Raw genomic sequence first — 25,834 nt, 5'->3', positions numbered from 1 at the left:
AAAACAAAAATTAATTATTGGCAGTTACAGGAAAAAATGTCATACAGGTGCAGAGGTATAAAATATTACAGTACATGCAAAATTTTACTACAGTTTTCATGCTTTTATTTACCGCCCATGAAAAGGTTAATGTGATCATTTGTCCATGTGAACATATTTCATATGAGCTTTCTTTCGTGTGAGCATTTTTCCATGTGAGCTTTTTTCTGTGTGGGCATACTTCCTTGTGGGCTTTTTTTCTGCGAGATCTTATACTTGTGAGCATTTTTCCGGTCACCGAATTTTATAAGTTATACTAAGCAGGGTTGGGTAAATTATTGGGTGAAAGGAGTCACTAAAAAAGACGTCGACTCCGACTGCAGTTTTTGTTGAACAGTTTGAATTTGAAGTGAATTGAAAAAAAAAGTTAATGTTTTTATTTATGAACTATATACATTACTAATATGCCAATAAAATAGAAAATAACTATTTATTAAATAAATATAAGGGAGCAGGATGGAAGTGATATTTGCTATTATTGATTAAACTGATTCATTTAGCTACTAATCTCATTGGGGAATTTAGGCAAGAACTCCCAAAATTGATGCCATCCTTAGGAAGCGAGCAGGAAAAGGAGCAATGCAATGGAGAAGTACATATTTGATGATACAGTCGTTCTTAGGATTAAGATCTTTTTCAGAAGATATAAATAATCCTAATATTTCACTAACAGAAAGACTGTGGAATGATCTTGCGGAACTGGAAACCCTTCTTTCAACATCGTATATAGCCACAAAAAAGCTACAATCTGAAGAATTAACAGGAGACGAGAATGTTAGAAGATCTATATAACCCTAATGTTTCACTAACAGAGATGTTAGTGAAACATGTGGGATGATTACTGTGAAATGATCTTGCAGAATTGAAAACTCTTCTTTCTATACTGTATATAGCCACCAAAAAGCTACAAACTGAAGAATTAACACGAGGCAAAACTGGAAGAATGCGATGTTTGTTCTTTCCGAAATGGAGGGTTTATTGCAAAAGGGATCATTTCTTCTATGAAGAAAAGGGAAACTAGTTTGCTAGACAATAAGATCGTGCTGGGTTCAATATACGTAGATCCAAAACGCCGAATTTTGTTGGATGACAAACAAATTAAAAAGGCAAAGAAAGCCACCTCTGAACTTTCATTAAGAATGAAATTATTCTCAGAACAACTGGAGTATTTAAATCAGGACAGTCAAACTGCAGATATTGCAACCGAGTCTCTATCATCCTCTTCCATTGGTGAATTAGATTTTGAGAAATATTTGAATAATATTGAAAAGGATAAGGGAAAGCGAATGAAAATAAACAACCAAGCGCCTTTAGATATAAAAATGAAAAAATACAAACAAGATCTATACACGGAATGTGAAGAAATAGATAAATATGATTGCTCTTGCAAGACAACTCTTTCTTTTAAAACTTATAAAAATCTATCCTGAAAAGTTAAAGGAAATAGCCCTAACAGTAAGAGCTCTTCTTCCTAATCAAGTCAGTGTGGAAAGACTCTTCTTAGTTCTGAAGTTTATCAAATCGGATGTATGGTCCTCTAACAAAGAAGATCTTGCCGAAGTTTTACTGTTTCTTAGAAATTACTAATGCCAGTTTTTCCATTTCATAATAAATGCTAATTAATATAAAAAATTTGCTAAACATAATTTTTTTCTGTAGCATCTATTACTTCTTTTATTAAAAAAATAAGCTGTACCTATGTGTATATGTTTACATATATATGAAGGAATCGGAGTCATTAAAATTCCAGGAGTCTGAGTCGGACATTTTCCCTACCCACTCCACAGCCCTGCCTCTAAGCCGTACTTCTTTGTTGTTTTTAAATGGCATACTGCGCTGAATTATCCAAGGGAAGATAAACTGAGGAGTTCTTTATCAGTTTCTGGGTAATTTGAAGAGATGTATTGTATATAAATGATTCTAGAATTTGTATTTAGTTTTTAATCTATTAAAAGATAATCTTTCCGAATCTTGGTTTATATTCTCTTTATTATTTTGAATGTAAGATTTTATTCTATTATGTTTTACTAAACTGATTTGTTATCTTAGGGTTTGTATACATAATTTTTACCATTAAGGAGCCCTATTTACTTTTTTATATCAGTATTTTGTTAGATAAAAGAATTGTTCTTTTTCTTATTGTGAAATACAATACTACTAAAAATACAGAAAAATATTTTTGTCTTACTGTAATCGATAAAGTGAATTGTCTGCATATTTCATGAATTTAATTTTGTTTGAAAATATTCATCGCATTTGTTATAATTATGCGAAATTAGTAAAATAATTAACTAAAGATTTCAGTCCTTTAACGGTCTCATTTTCTTATAACATAATTTTAATTTAACTTCAAAAATTGTTATTATAAAATCGCAATAATTTTAATAACTTGCTTATTAAAATTTTTTAAACCTTCTATTCATTGCACTTTTTTAACTAAATGGCAGCTATCTTTCGTGTATCACGAATTAAAAACTGTCTTAAATTAATTTTTTTAATGAATATGGTTTAATTTGAATATAAAATCAGAAACTTAAGTTGTATCCGTCAACTAAATTGAATAAAATATGAAGTAAGGATTTTTAAAGCAAGATCATTCATCTAAATGCAGTTCATAAGACATTCATATTCAAATAGCTTTAAAATAAATTAATTCTAAATCAGAACTGCCTTGTGAACAAAAGGGAGATTTAATGGTCTTTCCGTTACTCTAGTTTAAAAAAACTGGATATCAGATTATTTGTTTAGTTGAATACCGCAAAGAACACGAGGGCTGTTTACCTAAGGAGAGGAATGCACTCGTGGAAGATGATATAATAAAAATCTACCCGTGCTTACATTTCACACTGGAAAACCCACGAAGCGATCCAACCAGCAAGACCATTTTGCGGGATCTGAAACTTTGTCAAATTAGCAGTGTTTACGGTCTTGTCTATTCGGCCATTCCTAAAAGAATACTCGATTAATATGGTCCCGTAAAAAAAAAAAAAAAAATATTTTGCATGAGACTGAAATATCGTACCTCATCTTTCTATAAGCGGTATAAGAAGAAAAGCTTGCTGTGCAGAGGTATCTACTATAGCTATTATTGTTAATGAAAGGGTAATTATTATTTATAACATGGAATTTTGATCTTCTATCTTTAAAATGCCATGCAATCTCTTATCATTCTGAGAGAGATTCTAAACGACAGTTTTTATAGAAAAATTTTGAAGAAACATTTTAGCCACATTTAAACATTTCCTCTTGAAAAGTAGGTTCATTTATGAAAATAATGAGTGTGCTTTTAGCTACCAACAGTTAATATGCTTTGCTTAACTCTATCTAGTTGTTTTATTTATAAATTCATCAAATAATGTAAATTTGATTATCTCCTCAATTATGTACCTTAAAAGTAATTTGCGGAGTTTATTATTCTTGAGGATAAGGTAATCATTTTAAGGTTTGAATAAAATGGATAATAGGGATTAATCGGTAATTTCCAGAACGGAAGTATTCAGTGTCCTCCAAAAAGCCATTATTAGCATTTAATTTTTACTGAGGTAAATAGCTTAAAAATCTTGGTTTACACCGAGAAGACGATCGCCCTGCAGCATCTGAAAGAAGAATTTGACGCCATTTTCTTTTCAGTTGCTGTAAAATAATAATATTGATCGAACTTTCATCGAATATGTGTTATAGCGATTGCAGCATCGACTGCCGTGTGTACTTACTGTAAACAAGGGGTAAAGTTTTCAAGATAATCCTATAAAATTTCCTGTAATGCTAGATCTGGGAGAACTCTGTGCAATAAAGCTCTCTGCAGTTCAATATAAAAGTCAATTTCTTCCTGTATAATATAAACATTTAACTGTGAAATTGCTCATCAAGAAATTATTCCACGCTGTGTATGTTTTGATTATCTGTGACACTGAGAACTTTCTCATGAAAATAGAGGTCACACAATATTCATTAAATCCAACTGCCACCTAGAAACGTGCTCCAGCTAGCAAACAAGCAACACGCCCGTCAAGCCACAAGCAACTTTCAATCGAGCACCAAGCACGAGAAAAGATGTGCGATGCGTGACGCACCTGCCTCTACACCAGCTGTAAGACATCACGTGATACGTGAAGATCGTGATGAGAAACTTCAGGCAATCGATCGATGCTGGAGATCCCCCCTCTTGCAAGGGTAAATAACTGAACACCTTCATTAATTGGTATCTTTTTAGAACTGCTCTTTAAGCGATATTTTATGATAAATAAAAATCAGGAAATTAGGATTTGTAAGTGGATAACTGTAGCCCCGTTTGTTATTTGATACGGCTTCAGATTACAAGAATTGTTGTTGTTAAAAAAAATTCGCCAATTTTTTTATCCTACCATTTTCATTTAAAATATTGCTGCCCACCTCTGAAAGATCGGATAAGGCCACTGAAAGTTGATATTTTTGTTCTGGGTCATTAGAGGCCAAGTGGATAAGTCTAGAGACCTCTGATAGTTCTTCCCATGTTCTATTTCCACTGACTTTAAAAGACTGAGTGCATGGGCTTTTGAGGTTTTTTTTTTTTTTTTTTTTTTTTTTTTTTTCGCGATATTAATATGAACTAGTTTTCCTCAAAAAGTTCTCCGCGAACGCATTTCCCCATGAAGCATATAGTGATCTAGTACGTTATTATGTTACTTAATCTGACCTGGACTCTATCCCAACTGTTGGGCGGGCTAGCTGTGTGATTGCTTTCTGGTTTTCCCTAAGCGTAAACGAGCTTTCCTTGGAAAAGTTCTTCAATCGTATATTTTCGAAAACATTCTTATCTAATTAAACAATTTATCTGTGTACCTGTGAATTAACTCAGATATATAACACCGCGGAGCACTGAGAGTTTGTTCTGGACTTAGTTGCCAATGAACGGGCTTGCTACATCTGGATTTCATGTTTTCCTCACATATTTAATATGGCTATAAACCAAACTTTCTTTACGAAGTCCTTTATAAAGAGCCCACCAGCGGCCGAGCGGTAAAGTCGCTGAACACTGGTAGTTCGGTCCGAGGTTCGAATCCCGCGAACGGGCTGGCTGCATGGGTGTTTTCGTGGTTTTCTCCATGTGTAACGTGTATACGAGCCAGTTTCCCTTAGAAAGCCCTCCACGAAAGCATCCCTTCCCTTAGGCAGATAGCCCTTGAGGCTTTGCCGAAATTGAATAACCTAACCTAACCTTTATAAAGAAGTCCAAATATGAAAAATTTTAATTCATTGCTTTAATTGGGGCAAAGTATTCCAGACAGATGAAAGTCAGTTTTGCGTTGTCGTAGTTAAGAAATTAAAAATGTGTTTATATCTGAAATTACTATCAAGTGTAATTATAATCTGAATGTTCTGACATTTCGAAAGCTTAATTTTATCATGTATAAGGTACTTCTGTAGATAGGGCAATAAAAACCAATTATTTGCTGAAAATGTGTGAATACTAATAATTTCAGAATTTAAAGATAATAGAAAGAAAACTCTTTTTGTCTCTCATATACCATGAAACTTAAAATTTAATTATCATAAAAATTTGATACCCAATCCCATTCATGCATATTTTAATAGATATGTCCATTAAATACCTTTTTTCAATTAATTGTCCAATTTTTCCCATTAATGTTATATGGAATTTTTAAGAATATATTCATCATATATGCATTAAGCTTATAATAGGTGATAAGGGACTGCTGAGAGATTGAAGCTGCGAAATATTAATAGTTCACCCAAATTGCAGGCTGCATGAGACTCCATGTATGATATAATGTTTTCCTGAGAAAATCACTTATGAAATCTGTGAATCATAAATACGAGCCAATTTGTCATAAAAAATTATCAGTGAAAGCATTTCTTTCTTATGGTTGAGATCCTTTGTATACTATTTTGTAATTATCCAAATAAAAAAGCATGAAGACTCCTACGACAGCATTTTAAAGAGCTTAGCCACAGTTAAATAACCTAGTATAGCTATAAAAGGTACTATTAAAAATAATTCTGAAAGGTTTCAGATTTTAAATTACGTCCAAAGGGGCGTTTTTTTTTAAAATTTTGTGTGTTACTTTTGTTTATTAAATATCATGTTCTTCGCACTTAAACCATAAAATTCAGTTCAAGAGCAATATCGCAAAATAATTTTAAAATGAGCATATCTTTAGAATTTCCGATAGATAGTCTCACGCGCTGAAGATAAAAATGTTTTTTTCTGTACAACGTTGTCATTGCTCGCTTTGAAATCCTTGTGTTTTTTAATCAAAAATTCGTTAAAGTTTTACAAATTATGAAATTGATAATAAAACAAATTCCAAATTTCAAATTTGGGCTTCCAGATGCTAATATTTGCAGTAGGATTACGTCATTCAAAATTGGATGGTTCTAGGTACTATTGTTTAATAACAATGCGAGAAACATACATACATTTATACAGATGCTTCATTATTTAAGTTCTCCAAATATAATATAGGGCGATAATAGTTGGTGGCAACAGTTTGAAAAGTAAAAACGGACATTCAGAGTGATTCTACGCAAAATCGCTAAACAAAAGCAACAGGCCTTCAGGGGCAAAGCCCCTTTGGACTTAAAAAATACAAATTAACAATTTGATTAACTGCCTAGTACTATTAAAGGTGAAAACTCAAGATGGTGAACTTTAAATTTTAAAGTATATTTATGTTTATGTAAAGCGTCATTTGATACTTGAGAAAGGGATACTAATGCATTTATATGCTTATGATCATTTTTTGTGTCAAAGCACCATAAAGCATTCTGCTTCTGTATACTTATGTATAGTAAAGAAATTTGCCCATTTATTGAACATTCTTAAATCTAGTATATTGCAGAAGAATCCGCAACAGAATATTTTCTTTTTATAAACGTTTAATAATCCAAAGATCTCGAGAACACAAATTCCTCACAATTAATGCAATACTGCTTGCTAATTTACTGTATAAAACAGCGTATATAATCCACAGGACGTCATGATATTATAAACCAAGATAAGTCATTAATTAATTTATTAATTAATTGGGAGTTAATTGCAAAAAAAAAGATATACATTGAATTCAAAGCAAAACATTCCTCTGTACTTTACATTGATGGCATTAACAGATGGAAAAAAAAAAAAAAAAAGATCTAATAAAAGTTTAGGGAGACGAACACTGTCTGTGTCTTTGTCTATTGTAACACATCGCTTGCGCTGCGTGATAAGTGCGCTAGTACGCCGTTGCTTGCAACTCTAGTTGTGCACTAATAATCAAATTAATAAAACAGCAGGTATACTATGTTACTTTAATCCCACCAGTGGCCGAGTGGTTAAGACCGCTGATTACTGGAAGTTCAACTTGGGATCGATCGCAGGCAAACGGACTGGTCGCATGGTTGGTTTTCATGATTTTTCCCATGCGTAACGTGAATACAAGTTAATTTCCCTAAAAAATCATCCACTAAGGCATCTCTTCCTTTAGTAAAAATAGCCCTCGTGTGCTTTACGGACACCAGCGGCCGAGCGGTAAAGTCGCTGAACACTGGTAGTTCGGTCTGAGGTTCGAATCCCGCGAACGGGCTGGCTGTATGGGCGTTTTCGTGGTTTTCCCCATGTGTAACGTGTATACGAGCCAGTTTTCCTTAGAAAGTCCTCCACGAAGGCATTCCTTTCCCTTAGGCAGATAGCACTCGAGGCTTTACCATAATCGCATTATATTGCTTTAGAAGGCAACTTAAAAGCCATCCATCTCAAACCATAACCAGGCTTAAGACCAGGATCTTCATAACCATGGTTAAGACTGCTGAGGAAAAAAAGGCGAATCCTCTAATTTGTTAAAGTTCCTTACGCTACGATCGTAAATGAAGGGTCACTACGACCCTGAAGTAACTACTAACATTAACAGACTATATTTGAGTTATTAAATTTCTCCAGTAGATTATAGTCAGCCGCTGATTGGTTCCTGACGCATGAACTGGTTTTCTCCATGTGTAACGTATAAGTCTGTCTCTTTATGGAATTCTTCTCATTAAATCCCGCTAAAATCATTCGCCACCTTGCCTTAGAGAAGAAAACTTGAGCTTTTCTGTTAAGTCGTTTTGAATAAGTCTGTTTGGTCAAGTTGGCGCAAAAGTGGTTTGAAAAAAATGATTACTGAATTTGAAGAGAGTGAGCAGTTGAATGTTCTGCTAAGAAGAGAACAAAAACTGATTTCAAATGAAATTGTGCTAGCAGTCGCTATTGCTATGGTTGACAGAGAGTCTTGTTTCCGATATTCATTGAGAAGTGCTCTAGCGGTGTCGCGGGATTTTTCTATCCCTTGGTCTATAGTACGAAAACTTCTGCGATCAACTTTTCAAAGTCTTATCTATACAACATGCACATGATGCAAAGGATGCAGTCTCAAGATCTGCAATGCATTAATTTTACTTTCCGATTTTTGGCGAAAATAGCCGTTGACATTGCATGTTCTTAGAACATTTTGTGATTAAACGAAACGAATTTTGTCCTAGACAAAAGAATAAATACCCATAACTGTCGCATTTGGAATACTGCAAGTCCTAATGTTATATGTGAAATGCCTTTGCATTCTGTTTACATGACTGCAAGGTGAGATTTGACTGCCGGGTTCATTCTTGATCCGTTTTTCTTTAAGAACTTTTCGTCAAAGCATTAAAAGATGAGCCGTCACGAGCACCTGTTAATGAGAGTCTTACACGATCTTACAAGAACGAGAATATTTAGAGACTTCTATTTTTATGCAAGATGGTGCAATACCCCATATAGGGCAAGAAGTCAAGGGTCTGCTTTGTACTGACTTTGGTTACTATTGAATAATTTTGAGAAGTTTTCCGAATGCCTGATTCTTCGACTTGAGTTCCTGTGACTTCTGGTTATATGGGGATTCCCGAAAGATTGTGCTGTGAAGGAAGCATGCCGATTCTGTCTGAATTGAAAGCAAGCATAACAACCCACATTGCAGAAATTTAACGCGAAACTCTTCAGCTACTGTTGAATGTGCTACAATTCGCTTCGAACATGTGATTGACGCAAATGGAGTGCGCACAGAACAAATGCTGTGATTAAATTATGTTTCATGTTTCTTTTTATTTATGTGTCATTTTTGCACGGTGGTCGAAATTTAAATGTTATTTTTATTGCAGGTTTATTTTTCACATTGTCCATATAGCGTATACACCAAGTTAAAAAAAATATATCAAACAGAAAAGACTCTACATAGGTATGAGTAGTCTCACTTTGATTTAAATTTAATTAAATCTTTAATTAAAACTACCACGTAATGCGGAATTTCCACGACGCATATAGTTCTTCGTGGAAGACTTTATAAGGAAGGCAGTGTCATATTCACATTACACAGAGAGAAAAGAAACCCACGCAGCTGGATTGTTTGTCGCAAGCCTAACGAGGGACAAATTATGAATGCTCAGCACTATTACTCAGTCACCCATCTGTTAAATGCCAGAGTATATAATAAATTACTCATTTGCTAAATAATGGTGTCAGAAATATGAATTTTCTAAATTAATTTGTTGTTTATTTTCACCTTTGGTAGTTGCTTTTGATGTTTTGTTTCTTGTCATCAAAATTACAACCTTAGAAATATGATCCGGTATAACCAATAAATATCTATAGATTTCTTTTGTTTTTTGTTGAAGCGATTTGCGATGCATGCTACAATTTGCGATGCATGGTATTTTAAATAATATTTCGCTCTATGTAATAATGCAATGATGTCAAATAAACTAAACTCAGCTGCGTTTACTACTATTACAGAAAGCTACAATTACAGAAAGCTTATCTGAAAGTTGAACTATTCACAGAAAAGCAATTATGCGCTGCATCTAGGCTGAATTCCAAAAATAATATTTTAGATTTAATTTCTTTTAATGGATATATATTACTCATTTTGCTTCGCTCATATAAAATATCCTTTCTTCTCTTTTTAGCGAAACAAAAACAAAATTACAAGTTTAGTATTAGATATATATAAAATTTATTGCATTGTTTTATTTTAGTTTAAATGAAATGTAAGTTTCAGCAAATGAAAACGATTTCATGTTTAGATTTTTGTCTTTAAAAGAAAGCGTACATTGTATTTTAATTTATTTTTAACTGTATATCTGTGTTAGATACAATTTCTTGTGTAAACTCTCTTGATAAAATAAATATAATATATATTATATAATTATTATTAAATACGATTAAATAAAGTATTATTCTCTCATTTGCGATGCACATATTTAGCCCACTGCAAAAAAAGATAGCTCAGTTATCCGGATTTTTTCGAATATCCAGATGGAAAGCAGCCTATCCGGATATTTGAGTCTTATTGATCTCACTAGTCCAGATATTTGGAAGTCTTTTTGCACTGCTAATATATGCTGAAATGAACCAGACAGACATTTTTTGCCAAAAAATAATTATAACGGTATTTTTTTAATTAGTCTTAATTTAAACTAATACCTTGGACATTACATATGTAAATACTTTATTTGTTTAGTCTCCATAATCAAGCCTCTTCCAATTACTACCCAAGCTTCATGGGTTCAAAAGTTAACAGTCTTCGATACACTGTCACGGAAAAATGTGCTGTGTGGGCATTCGTGATAATTCAATCCGGCGCAAAGAAGAAAACAAATTAAAATCGCCTTCCTTCTCTTTCCTCCTCCACGAAGTGCGGTGGCCTTGTTCTGTCAGACAATAACAAGCTAACATCCCGATTTTCATTTTACAGTCAGCGGTCAGGTGAAGCCCGGCCAGCTGCTGGCCATCATGGGGGCCAGCGGAGCCGGGAAGACAACACTCCTCAACGTCTTGACTAGCAGAAACCTTCGTAGGCTTGCGGTGGACGGAGAAGTGCTGGTCAATGGTGAAAATGTTGGAGAATCTATGACGAGGCTGTCAGCCTATGTCCAGCAAGATGACTTATTCATTGGTACATTGACAGTTAAAGAACATCTCGTTTTCCAGGTGAGTTCTTGACAGTATTCTTGATATTCGTGCTTAATTGAAGATACTGAGAATCGAGTTAATGCATTTCCTAAACGTAATTTGAATACTTAAATCATGAAAAGGACTTTTTGTAGAAAATGTAGATTTTGAATTTTCGAGCGCTACTTTACTCCAATTTGGTTTCTGATGTCTCCTTTGGACGTAATGTATTTATGACATGAAGACTTATTGATACCATAACATAAAGATATAATATTTTTTAAATGTTCCCATTTCTGACTTTCCCTCCCTATTTACCTTCTTCCTGATTTGTTTCGGATCTATTGTTAAGTCCTGTTTTAATTAGAACTATTTTCCCTTAAGAGTTTGATGCAACCATTACCCGTTATAATTTCTAACATTACAATTTTCTTCTTTTCCTTTTTAAAGTGTACAATTTTAATCATACCATTACGAATTTTAAACTTTTTTAAAATTTACTAAAAGTTTTTTAGTAGTTTTAGCGTAGTTCCTTTTAAGTATTAACATTTCTTAGTTTCAGTCTTTAATAGTTTTATATTTTCGTTCCTAGGAGGTAATGATAAATGGAAAATTAATAATTAAATTTATACATGTATAATGTTAAATTCTTTATGTTTATGTTTACGTTTACATTTTTTAAATTTTATGTTTATATAGACTTGTGATTTTATCGATGATATAAATCTTACGACGCATACTTTGCGGCATATACAATTTGCGAAGAATGCTTAACTTGAGAACAGCTGTTTCGCAAGCACGCTTCGTTAAATTTTGATTAAGAATTGTATCTGAATTGTTAAATTTTAGGAATTATATAAAATAAAAGTATGAGAAAATGAATAAGTATAAATGCTAATTTAAACTAGTTTTCCATAGAATGTGAAGCTGAATAAATTAATTATATTTTTAAGAACTTTAAGATTAAACTGAACTGAAAATTAAATTTTATCCAATATGGGCTATTAAGTATAACGTTTAACATAAATAATTATACAGGTGAATCTGAACTAATGGGCAAAACTATAGGTGGTGATAGAAGGCAGAGCTATACGAGTAATATTCGTCATAGAATGTATGGTAGCGGTGAGAAGTTAAAGGGTAGTTTTCCATTGTCGCATTTAAAAAATTAACACAAGAATGAGAGGAAGTACTCCAGAAAACATTTTATTCACAGAAATGCTCGTAGAAATTCCTCACAAGATCCTCCGCCAGCTGAAATGCACGTTTTACACCCGCAAGACAGGGATTGACGCACATTTCCAAAGACACCAGGCATTTACCGAATATCGTCGGCAACAACAGCGATCCTGTCGACTAGAACCATGTTGGTTTCAGTGGAGCACTTGTATATTAGGTTTTTCATATGCCTCACAGTAAAAGTCCAAACACGAGTGATCCAGTGATCTTGGTGACCGAGCTATGGGACCACCTCGACCAATCCATTGCCATGGAAATTTCGTGGTTCGTATAACCAGCAATCCTCTCGGCGATCCACGGTTGAAAATGTCTTTGGGTACCTTAATACCACATACATATACTTGTATAGCTACTATAGGCTTTTATAAGCTATATTTAACTAATCCCTAAGGCAATCAGAATGGAAACTTGCAGCTAACTCCAAACAGAGAAATCGGAAGAGTAAAACCAGTAACATAGTTTACAAGAGAATAATCCGCCCAACCCGGTATAGTAGTTAGCATCGCGTACTGCCGTGCCGAGGGGCTCGGTTTCGAATTTCGGAGAAGACATGGATGCTTGTAAATGCCGTTGGGTGCGAGGATTGATCCTTTTTTACCATTTATTTACAATGTCACCTAACAGTTTGCCGTTTGCGTTCCGATCATACATTCTATGACGAATATTGCTCGTATAGCTGTTTTCTGTCATCCCTAACGTTTTGCCCGCTTGTTTAGGTTTACCCTGTATTTGAAAGTAATAATTGATATTTGGGTTTAACTATTTTGCAAAGTTAAGACTGGCAGAAACACGGAAAACATTCTTTTCGTTAAATACGTAAGTATGTAAAAAATAAGTTTAAAAATATTTCTACAGAATTCCATGTTAAAAATATTCCCAATGATATATATATGTGTACTCGTAAAAATTTGCACACGTATGTGTTAATCTTTCTTGAAAAGAACCTCCCAGTTCCTTACTTATTAAAAGCAGTCAAAACGTTTCAGAGACAAAGATTTTGAATAAAATGATTCTGTGTTTCCAGTTTGTGCCTTGTTCGAGGTGCAGGAATTCCTTGGTAGTTCGCTTGTTAAAATATCCGGGTGGTTTTGCACGCATGCGAGAGTTCTCTCCCTAAGGAAAGGATGTATCAAGGAAGATTTCCAAAGAAGAACAAGCTTTTATTTACGTTCTACACGGCGAAAACTATGAAAACAAGCTCATGCAGTCAGCTCGTTCACACACATTTGAACCTGAATCTAACTACCAGTGTTCAATAGTCTTATCAATAGGCCACTTCTGGGAATTCTTGAATTAAGTTATTCCTCGAGACTTGTCTTATGGTCCCAAAATTAATTTAAAAAAAGATCGATTTTAATAAGGCAAAAAGAAAAAAACAAAGCAAAATGATTGTGAACAAAGGAAAACAGATTTGCATTTCTTCATTTAATTCATCTCCGATTTACTGTTTACGAAACGTACCATTTCATGATACAGTCTTACACAGAGTTTAATGTACTTCTTGTTAAATCTTTCATGATATTTTAAGTCTCATTAATGCATTTGAAATCCTTTCCTAAAATTTTACATGAAACAAGTAAAACATTGTTCAGTATGCAAATTCTGACCAGTTGAAATAAACAAATATTTCGTTTTTTTTTTTTTTTTTTTTTTTCATGCTTTTTTTTAATCTCTTGCAAAAGCATGCAAAATTATTTTTAAAAAATACCCCCAGACTTGGATTGTTATGAAGTTTTGTGTGTTTATTTACTTCAGCTTTTAGAAGTCTCGTTTATTTCCCATCTTATGAAAGAATTTAATGATGAAACACGCATAGCAGAGAATATGTAGACGTTTATTTAAGCATAAGTTTCTTTAAAGCGTTCAAACATTTTGCGCATAAAATATTTGAATCAAGAACGGCATAAAAAGTGAATATTTCTGTGTAAACTAGAGAAAGAATAGAACTGAAAAAGTAACATGAAATTTAAATTAAATGGTCTTTCAAGATAAGGGATTTTAAAAATAAAATTAGACAAAATTCAACCTTAGAAAATCTTAGATTGCTTTTTTTTGCTTAATTAGTCCAAAAGGGCTTTGTCCCTGAAGGACTATTCTTTTCGTTTTGCGATTTTGCATTGAATTACTATAAATGTCCGTTTAACTTTTCAAAATGTTGCCACCAAATGTTAGAATCCTGCATTATATTTGAAGAAATTAAATAATGAAAAATCTGCATAAATGTATGTATATTTCTCGCATTGTGATAAAACAACGGTAAACAACAACGGATCGAATTTTTGAATGACGTAATCCTCCTACGAATATGGGCATGTGCAAGATTAAATTTGAAATTTGTAATTTGTTTTATTTTCGATTTCATATTTTGTAAACCTTTAACGAATATTTGAGTATCAAACTCAATGATTTAAAAGCGAGCAATGGCAACACTCTAACGGCGGGGGAAAAAACCTTTTTATCTCCAGCGGGCACGGAACTGTGTATCGGAAATTCTAAAGATATGCTCATTTTGAAATTATTTTGCGACATTGCTACTGAACTGAATTTTATGGTTTAAATGCAAAGAACATTATATTTAATAAATAAAGGTAACACACAAAACGTTAAAAAAAAAGCCCCTTTGAACGTAATTTAAAATCTGAAACCTTTCAGTTTTTTTTTTTTTTTTTTTTTTTTTTTTTTTAATTTAACATCGTCTTGATTTTCTTAAAATGAAATATTTTAGCATTTGCTAATTCTTTTGTATTCACTTTTGCTACTGAAAGCGTCTTTGATATATATACATGTAATATCATATTCGCTAAATAATTATCCGGAAAACTCCCATATTAAAAGTAACTCTGCATAAATATCATGAATAAATTATTCCCAACTGAAAACTTAGTGATTAATGGTATTAAGTAATAATTTCCGGAGAAAATTGTTGTTGCGCTTTTCCAGAAAAAAAAAATGTATAATCTTAGTAGTTCAATACAAGGATCTTCAAAAAAGGTAGCTGTGGGTTTTATTTTCTTAAATATCGAAAATTTGACCTTTTATATACTATTTTAATTAGTTAAGTATTGAACCCACTTAATTAATTAAAAAACGCATTTCATATTTTTAAGTGAAAAATTTCCGGAGATAGGATCAGCACACATTTTCACTAAAAATAAAAACATTTTGCTAGAAATTTAATTACGATTCCCGTTTTTAATTGCCTAAATGAGCGGCTTTTGTTTTGTAACTGCTTCTTAAATTAGATCTGAAGAGGCCTTTGAGCATGGAAGTGGCCTAACTGGATACTATTCGCTGAGTGGTGTATCTTCGGGAGATTTTCATGCAAAAGTATGAAACGTTTCTATTTGAAATAAATTAAAACCTACAAAATAAGACATAATTTAAACATAAGATATAATTAAATAACATAGTCATAATTAACTAGATAAAACATTTTATTGCTACAGAACTAATTCTGAGATACACATTCTTATTCACACATCATCGTGGAAGCAATATGCACGCAATCTTGGTAACGTTCTTTCAACTATACGTCTTAAGACGTACCATGGATGATAGAGAGAGAGGTAAGTGGCAGTTTCATAGCACGAGGCAAGCAAAGCAGAAGAATGCATAGTAATTTAATATGGAAACTTAATTTAAAAGAAAGTTTTCGGTTCTGGAAAGGGAAAACTTATCTTTTATTTCCTTTCATATTTTAAACAAAAGAAAAGTCTGAAAAAATAAAATTTAGCAAACAGTTTCTGTACAGATGATGACTAGAAATTGTGACCGATATTGAATATCTTATGTTTTTTTTTTTTTTTTTTTTTTTTTTAATTAATTAACGTTTTTTCAGAGCTTTAATTCTTCCAGACTATGAAATTCAAGTATTTATTTATAGGCTTTGCTGAGAATGGATAAACACTTGTCTTACAAGGAGAGAATGAGACGTGTTGACGAAGTCATTTTAGAAGTAAGTACGTCTTCTTAATTTAGAGTAGCAACATTTTTTTTTTCTTTTTCACACGTTGTAAGGTTTATCCTAAATTTTTAACAGTTAGTCACTTTCCTATCCTTCTTAATTTCAGCTTAGAATTTTATGCCAGAACGTGTTTTCAGAATCGCGGTTAAATGCAAATGAAGGAAGAGCAAGTATTTAAAGTTGAAATTCTACTGACTTCGTTAGAGAGCAGAGATTCTGAGCAGCGCACCAAACACTTACTTTTTTAAATAAAAGCTTGGTTTAGAAGTAAGGCAGGCAGCTGGGCAGGTTGAAAAATGGCTGAATATTTCAGGATAAAGGATCTGTGTTCGCTGGAAACAACTTGAAAACTAATTAAAATCTTAAAAACTAAAAATATTATAATTTGTAGGAGTTGGTAAAAGGTAGCTTAAAAAAATACATGTTTCTGCAGATCAGCTACTGTGTATAACTGCCTATAACAAAAGGAATTTCACCGCTGTGCAGCCGAGTTTAGAACTTGCTGTCACTATTAGAATTTTCATGTCTTATCAAACAGTATACGGTTTCGTAAAAGAAGACTTTGTGCTAAAACATACAATAATTTGTATTTCATTCAATTCAAAAGAAAGCCCGCCTAAACTGGAGCAGAAAATATCAGAGTCTGATGTTCTCTTCAGTGGAGAAGCTAGAATCAGTTTAACATCTAATGTTCATAAGTTTAATATCTGGAGACAGCAGGGAAATCGAAATTATCATACCAACGCTAGGGAATATGATAATTGCGGCAATGCAGTTGTCATAGTGTGGCGAGACATAGTGGTCAATTGATATAGTTCTCTTCATTCGTTCGAGTTAGTGTCTTTTCAGAAGTATCCAAATGAAGTTTTAAAGCTTTATACTCATATAAAGCATTTTAGAAATGTCATATGTATATCTTCCTTTATGTGAATCATAACGTATATTCATATTGAGTAAATCGATTTCATGAAAGATGTTAAGTGAATAAACTGATCAGCCAAATCTATTTATTTGCATTTCATGCAGAACTTATTTAAAACCTTTAGAGGGCAAAACTTTATGGCAGAATTCTTCTTCTGTAGTCTCAGGTCTTTTATATCATATTGGAGGAGAAAACTGATTGTCCTAAACTCTAATTGTATTGTAGAAAGCACAAAATCGTATTGTAATATATATAGAGATATGCGAGTTAGAAAAATAACACTGTCTGTTAGTGTCAAATGCTTATTAATGCATTCATTTTTGAGGTATATAATTTTTCTCTAAAATTCAATTATCCATATACGTATTAATTTATTAGTCTTTCTCTCACAATATAGTCCTTAGTCGTATGTATTTACACTCGCCATTTCAGTTTGTATTTGTGTGTTATGTATCACTCAAAAGAATTCATTCTATTCTTGATTTGACAAATCAATCCCTTATGTACGTTAAGAAAATTTTTAATATAAATGGGAACTATATACCTATATATAATTTCAGTTAGGTTTGAGAAAGTGTGAAAATACTATGATTGGAATCGCCGGTAAGATCAAAGGAATATCAGGAGGAGAGGCCAAAAGATTGGCATTTGCAGCAGAGGTAAGTCTTAATATTTGCACGATGATTCTTTTATAATCCTAGTTAAAATAACACTCCGGATCTCCATTCTTTTAGGCGTTAAAGCAACAAGAATCAGCGTAATATTCATAAATTTGCAGGACTATTTTCGAAGGTTTAAATATAGAACCTTCTTCTTTAGCTACTGAAGTATGAGAATGTAGAGTATATAAGTATAGAAGTGCAAAGTATTTCTAAATTAGAACAAATTTATGAATATCTCTCTGGTTCTTGTTGCTTTATTAATAATTCTAGACTTCTTAAATTTTTTCTCTTTTGTGTTTTATTTGTTATTTTTTGTGCTTGAAAATACTGAAAATTTTTGTTCCATAGATAACACAGGCCAATTAAGATCTCATGCCTTAATTGGACGTTTTCATGTTTGAATTTGTTGAAGAAATACTAATTATACATTCAAGAATCTAATGTAATATTTTTGTGTAGTTATTGAGTATATATACATGTCACCATGCACTGGTTATCAGTGATACCCATTATTGGATATAATTAATCATTGTAACTTATGCACGTATGCGACAAGAAACGAAATAAGATAAGCAGATAAACAATTTTTTTCAGAAATGATAATTTAAAGTGCACAAAATACGTGTTTAGTTTTGTTTGCTTTATCTGAAGTTTTCAAAGTTTATATATACTGCCTGTTTTGAGTCAAATAATGCTTTTCCAATAATTAGTAGATAACGATAAAATCTGAAATAGAATTCTTATCAAGTATAGCTGCGTAATTTATTTAAAGGTGGAATTTGTATTTTCTATTAATAAATATATTCGTTGTTATTCCGTTAAAAATTATGTAAAAGACAATAAAAAACGTGCTTCTTTTCCATGTAAAATTAGTTAGATATAAAAAGAAATATATAAGTTAATTACCTAAACTTAATATTAAAATTACGTAGATTATAAGAATACTAAGTGAGCGCTCTGGGAGCCATCGCCGCTGAACGAAAAACCTGGGTAAAAATCATATTCAGTGAAGCCTTTCTTTCCATTTAATTATCTTTTTTAAATAGAATGTAGGTAATTCAAATTAAGTTAAGCCTGAAAATGTAGCTAAGCTGAAAGACTGAATCTTCTAGAGCGAAGAGAGCTAAGCAACTTCTCTGAGGAAGAGATGAAGAGGCTTACGATTTTTGCCCGTCAGTCTTTTGAATCTCTCCCCGAGAGCAGTTGTTGTTCCATCTTCCTTTCAGAAAATCAAATGCCGAGACGCATCTACTTGTGGTAAGATATTTGTACAAGTGTTTTAATTTTGTGATGAGTATTATATGTGAGGTAGTTCAAACTAATAATTATAATGAAATTTATATACAGCTCATTTAGATATAAATCTCAAGATCACTTCTTGAATAAGTTTTTCGAGATTTAAACCAGAATGTTTTATCAAGTATTTCTTCTAAAGCAGCGAGTACATTTGAATCCATTTGTACGTTTCGCATTCAGGTTGTTTTGAGCCTTACGAAATGCGCAGTTACGATATTTATGATAAGATAATGATATATGGTAACATCGATTATGTTCATAAAATGAATGTCACCCATTGGCATATTCGGAAAGCACACTATTAACGAAACAATTCGAGTTATTTATGAGGGCATTCTGTTAGGTAATTTCGTACTATGAAGGGTAAAATTTTGTTAGTCTATCAGGGTTTCCCATCACTTTTCTTGCATCGACCTCTTTTAAAAGAATTGTTTTCTTCATCCACTTCCTTTCATTTAACCCTTTCCGGTACGCTACCATTTGAAGTCGGAGTTTTGATTTTAAAAAAAAAAGGTAGGCAGTCTAATTAGGCCTAGAGGAGTACACAAGTAAAATTTTGTGAAGATCGCACTTATCTTTTAATTCTGCGGGTGTGCCCAAAGTGGGCACACTGATTGAATAGAGCTTCGAAAAGAGTGCTGAAAGAGCATTGTTGTCAATGAATTGACCGATGAGATGCGGTGAAACAAAGAATACGGACTTTCAGTTGTCCTAGATTATCGGTGAGCCCTGTCTGGGCACACCTAGGTTTCGCCGTTTGACTTTAGGCAGTATTTCAAGGTAAAAATTTTAAACTAATATAGAATAAAGAGATTAGCATACAGCCAAAAAATAACATAGAAATTTCTTTTCAAAAATTTCCTTTTATACTCTAAAACAAATCTGGAAAATTTCTTTGAAAAATGAGGGTCTTAAAAAACTAAGCATGGCTAAAATATATGGACTGGTTTGTGTGAGCTGCCGTCTACTATAAAAATAAAGAAGTTTCATAGTAACCTATAAATCCTTTTTCATTCAATTTTTCTGTGCGTACAGAAGGAAATTTTTAGGTGTATCCAGACCGAACACACTGTAAGGGTTAACTATATAATACACGGCATGCAACGTAACCATAATGCAAACAATTGCAAATAAATAACTTATATATAACAATTAGACTAAGAATAGGAACAAAGGTTTTGAATTATTAAATTTATGTTTTTCTTTTGTTGTTGCTTTTAATTTTACAAATATAAACTAGTATTTAGAAACAAAATCATAGGTTCTAGTATCGCAAAATTTCGATTTGAACAAATGTAATGGCTGCTTCTGATCTACGGATGTAGTTTTTTAAATATTTGGCACATTTTTATACCACTTTGTTCAAAAATATTCATCTTGTTTCCTGGTCTAGTTTTATTCACATTTTTTATTGTGTTTCTTAGTAATGCTTCCCTATAAGTGTTTTTATATTGCACTTATTGCGGAAAAAGTACACATATTTAAGAAAAATATTATTGATTTTTAAAAAACACGTTAAATAATTATAGTATATTTTTCCCTTATATTTATTTTACATGATTTCTTCCATACTTAATGGTGCAGCTTTACATCAAGAAACAATAAAGTACCAATTTTGTTAATAATATTTATTTAATCAATGGGATTGATTATGCTGATCAGTTGTCGATGCATATTCGGCTATCGACCCCTTGATCGTCGTTGACCCCTTTTAAAATTTCATCAGTCACCAGGGGGTCAATATCAACCGCCTGGAGAATATATAGTCTAAATGCTAATGAGAACACTAAGCGCCATATCTTCAGATGAGTCAGTCACTGTTGATTGACGATATGCAGTATGAAAAATTATAATCTGCTATACGTTCTACACTGACCTCTGGCCGTCAGCATATCGATGAAATTGGATATCGCCGGCTAAGTGGAAAGGACGACTAAGCAGGCCTGGTGCTTAACGTGTTAAATACTGTTAATAATAATATATAATAACACCGAATAAAGTTTTTTATAAGCATGGCACATAGAGAATATTTAAATGGCAAACGTATTAAAGACCTCCAAAAATATAAACCTTTGGAGCTACAGCTCTATTAGTCCAACAAGTCTTAATGTAATACTAAAAGTGTATACATGTTAAAAAATACAAGTGCGTTAAGATTACTGACAACTATACGTTTATTATAACTTTTATTGTTGTTTTCGAAACAATGCAAAATAATAAATTGGGCTTTTCTAAGATGCATCAGTCATAAAACAGAGCTTTTTATACACACAGAGAAAGAGAACTTTAAATCTTAAACTATAAAAAATAAATAAATAAAATAAAATAAAATCTGAAAATTTTCAGATTTTTATACTACATCCAGACGGGCATTTTTTCGTTTATAGACACAAACACGTTTCGAAGGAATTTGGGCTAACGCCACAATGAACTACAAATTTTTGAAAACAGCATATCTTTAAGAATTTCCGATAGACAGTCTCTTGCTTTGGAGATAAAAAGGTTTTATTCCCTACAGTGTTCTCACTGAGTGCCGCTTGAGATAACTACTGACCCGACTTTGTTGTAAAAGTCTTACAGTGTTAATAGTCACCCTGGCAGAAGGGAATATTTCCTCCGTGTAAAAAATATAAATATAAATATTACATGGGTATACAAGGCCTGTGTATAAGCATAGTTATGTTGATTACAAACATTGTCTTGTACAAGTTACATATGATAGTTACATAAAATCATCTAGTGTTGATTTTCCAGTTGTTGTAGTATTTGAATTGCTATTAAAATTATGCTGCGAAGATACAATTCTCAAGGGAGGGAGAGAATTTCTTAGTACCTTGCTGAACATAGCCTGATTACCTCCTCTATTTTAGTTTTCGTCTGCTTTGTTGCCGCAGGTATTCTCCGCCCATTGCGGCCAGTATTCACTGCTTGGCATTTTTAAATGCAGTTTATCGGTTCGTGGGCAGTTGAAGAGAAAGTGATATGCATCACCTACCGCACCACATTCACACAATTCTGATGCTCGTTTGCCGAATCTCTTAAGATAATGTGGAAAGGGACCATGGCCAATGCAGAATTGAGTTTGTGCTCCGCTGTATGTATTAATTGAGCATGTAACTTTCGGAAAAAACTTGTAGGTTCTCCTACCTGTGCTTTCCATTTTCCATCTTTTCCTGCCATTCTTGTAAAAGGTTATTGAGCGTGATTTTTTTTTAAATAGGACTGCGGAACACTTACTGCGTTTTCCAGTCTACTGGTATCATTGGCTGCAGATTTCGCAAGCACGTCCGTCGCTTCGTTGCCAGTAATACCCACATAAGCTGGAATCCAGATCAGGATAGGACTGTTATCTGGTGGGATACTTAGAATTTTCTGAATATCTTGCACCAAGGGACTCCTTGTCTTGTGCCCTCGGAGGGACTCCAAACTTGAGGCAGAGTCGCTATATATGTTGACCTTTATTCCTAATTGATATTTTGCCAAATTGATGGCTGCTTTTAATGCAAGAAGCTCTGCCTGAAAGACGGTATTTTTGTCTGTCAGTCGTCTTTCCCAAGTTTTAACCACTTCTCCTTCTTGAAGTACACAGTAGGCGCAGCCTGTGCCTTTCTCCGTCTTTGAGCCATCTGTATAAATAGCTAATGCTTTCTCATTTGGCGGGGTGTATTGCATGTTTATTGTGTGCAATAAATCTGTATCTGCAGGGTACAGTGTTCTCACTGCTCGCTTTGAAATTGTTCCGCTTTTAATCACAAATTCGTTAAAGTTTTACAAAATATAAAATAGACAATAAAACAAATTCCAAATTCGGGCTTCCAAGTACCCATGTTCGGGTGGAGGACTATGTTATTCAAAATTTGAGGACTCTAGGTACCTTTGTTTTTTCACAGTGCGAGAAACATAGATACATTCATGTAGATTCTTCATTATCTATTTTTTTATATAAAATACAAGGTGATAATATTTGGTGACAATAATTTGAAAAGTGATTCGGACATTTAAAGAGATTTGACGCAAAATGCCATTTCGAGACTAATAGCTCATCTGGGTTAACGCTCATTTGGGCTAAAAATACCTGTAAAATTATTATTTCCCTAAAGACGCAACTTTACTACCTCAGTAATAAAAGCGACCTGCACACATGTTATAAAAGTACATTTGAAACAGCCAAATTAGAAGAAAGATACTAATAATTACAAGACTTACTGTGTATAAGTGGAATGTATTTTGCTAAAAATTATATTAAGTGAAAGAAAAATTATGCAAGCATATTAAAAATCATTAAATTAAAAATATTGAAGTAGACAAATCTATATATAAAGAAAGGTTCTGTTGTTAACTTTCTTTTAGTAAACGAAGTTTACTAGATACTAGTTAAAATAAAAATTATTAACGCATATTAAAAATATATCAACATTTATAATTGATTTTCATCATATTTCTGCAAATTATTATTTTTAAAACAATACATGACTGAAAACATGCCAAATCGAATTCGATTACGGAGAATTGTGATTAGTGATACGATACTTGGTAGTCTTCTAGTTATTTAAAATTATGATTTGGATCTATTAAGTACAAATTTTAAAAAGTGTTTATATTATTAATGATTTTAACAATTGATTCCATCATTTGAAATTCCAAATAAAAGCCTTAAAATTACATATCGAAGAAATTTCTTATTTTAATCACATTCACCTTCTGTTGCAGGTTCTGACCAACCCAGCACTGATGTTTTGTGATGAGCCAACGTCTGGCCTTGATTCATTTATGTCACAAAATATTGTATCTGTCCTCCGTGATTTAGCAATGGGTGGCAGAACTATTATATGTACCATTCACCAGCCTTCTTCTGAAGTTTATGAGATGTTCGATAATTTGTTGCTTCTAGCAGAAGGAAGAGTTGCATATATGGGAGATGCTAGAAAAGCTCTAGATTTCTTCGAAAGGTTGTCGAATTCTTTTTCACATTCTGATACAAAATGTTCTTTGCCTTTATTTAATAGCTAATGATGTAGATAATATGCTTTTGCCGTACAGGCTTTTGCCATCGACTGAATGATTCAACCATCTTTTTTAAATTTCTTTAAAATAATTTCAGTTTATTTCAAAACATATTTTTCAGAAAATATACTGAATAGACAAAATGTTATATTTACTTCTGTGAATGACGTACTGCTGCATCTTTTTCTGTAATAAAAACGTTCGTACATTTTTGATGACTCAATGAGATACTGTACTGAAAAAGGTATGTAAGTATTGCCGCACATACTGTTGCAAAGTATCCAGAGTTGCATATGGCATTAACGGCTTCAAAATAATTTTTCCATTTTGTTCTAAAAATTCTTTATTGGACTAATAAATATCATGCATTGAAAGAGCCAAAATTTTTAAAACCGTTTTATATCTACTCTAGCCAGTTATCCATTTGAGAATGATGTAGTGCTGTCTTGCAGAACACTTGCATCATTGTGGGCAGGAAAAAAAAATGCAGATACGTCAAGTATGTTTACCTAATTCGAACTATTCAGAACTGTTTCCGAAAGATGCAAAAGATTTTTATACAAATAGTTGGAGCTTCTGGTTGCACGCCCCAACAAATAAAAACGTCTTTTGTCTAATTCGCATTGTTTGTGCCACGTATGCACCCAATTAATCTGAAAACGGAATCAAAACCCTGATTCGACAAATTAATGACATGTTTCCACTCTACCATAAACCAATTATGATACGCGAGATCATGAAAGATTGACAAATAAAGCCTCAAAATGTCTTGAATATGAACAAAATCTTAACAGCCACCGTAAACCTTTGACAAAGTACGAAGAGTCATAAACGTAAACTAAAAGTAACAAACAATGTTGTAACAATCATTTCAAAATTTAGTGAAAAAAAGTTTCATCAAATTTCGTCATAAACTGTTACTCGATAACTGTCTGGTTATTTGTTACTATATGATTTGACCTACATTTATCTAAAAGGTTTAAGATTAGAAATTTTATCACATCCCAAATACTTTTTATAGATATGTGGATGATTTAACTTAAAAATCAAAAAAATTCAGCAGTTGCTGGAATGAGGCATCTTACTTTTATAACGCATACAATTTAGTCTCAAGCTGACTGTTATTGCTTTATTTGTGATTACACAGAGATATGCCCTGATTATACTTATTATTAATTACATCCTGCGAATCATGCTGCTGTTGAAAAATCCCGCAAACGATTTTTGTATCGCCGTTAGAGGGCGCCTTTCTTTTTATAAAAGAAAGATTTTTTTAAAGATTTTTTTTTTTTTTTTTTTTTTTTTTTTTTTTTTTTTTTTTTTTTTTTCGTTGTTGAAGCACCTCTATGCAGTCCCAGCCTGGGTTCCTGCCCGAAAAATAGACAGACAAAAATTAAAAGTTCTTCAAAACAAAATCTTACCTAGCATAGTGAACGCACCCTGGTTCGTGCGAAATTCTCAAATTCACAAAGACCTGGATGTCAACTTAATTCACGACCAAATCCTAATTTCTGCACGCAACTTCTTTGAAGATATGAGAAATTCTCCCTATGAAGCTATTAAATCGCTTACAGACTATGACCCTACTATTGAGCACGTAGTGAAAAGACCTCGAACGATCCACTACAATTCTATGTGGTGGTAGTGTATATATTGTAATAAACAAATTAAAAAATTTAAAAAATTACTCTTCAGTTACTATTCAAGAAACATGAACTTTGCAAAGTTAGGACTTTATTTTTCATTGATGAATTCTTCGTTTTACTACTTAT

The 25,834-nt window shown here is 32.7% G+C and overlaps 2 protein-coding genes across 4 annotated transcripts in view; one reads left to right on the top strand and one right to left on the bottom strand.

The window, feature by feature from the left end:
- The window catches only part of LOC118191660 (uncharacterized), a 147,385-nt gene that overhangs the window by 39,887 nt on the left and 81,664 nt on the right, over window positions 1-25,834 (bottom strand). The window lies entirely within an intron of this gene.
- Window positions 1-25,834, top strand: part of w (eye pigment precursor family transporter white) — a 105,235-nt gene that overhangs the window by 50,530 nt on the left and 28,871 nt on the right. For all 3 annotated transcript variants that reach the window (XM_085816988.1, XM_085816994.1, XM_085816996.1), the window contains 4 exons: window positions 10,779-11,014; window positions 16,098-16,169; window positions 17,661-17,759; window positions 23,769-24,007. In XM_085816988.1, coding sequence (XP_085673114.1) covers window positions 10,779-11,014; window positions 16,098-16,169; window positions 17,661-17,759; window positions 23,769-24,007 — 646 coding nt within the window. The remainder of the gene's footprint in view (window positions 1-10,778; window positions 11,015-16,097; window positions 16,170-17,660; window positions 17,760-23,768; window positions 24,008-25,834) is intronic.

The sequence above is a fragment of the Stegodyphus dumicola genome, chromosome 1 (assembly GCF_044657685.1).
Source record: "Stegodyphus dumicola isolate Sdum_Otavi_A_Nest chromosome 1, ASM4465768v1".
Lineage (NCBI taxonomy): Eukaryota > Metazoa > Arthropoda > Arachnida > Araneae > Eresidae > Stegodyphus > Stegodyphus dumicola.
Note: the sequence above shows the minus strand (reverse complement) of the source record. Positions and strands in the feature narration are given on the sequence as shown.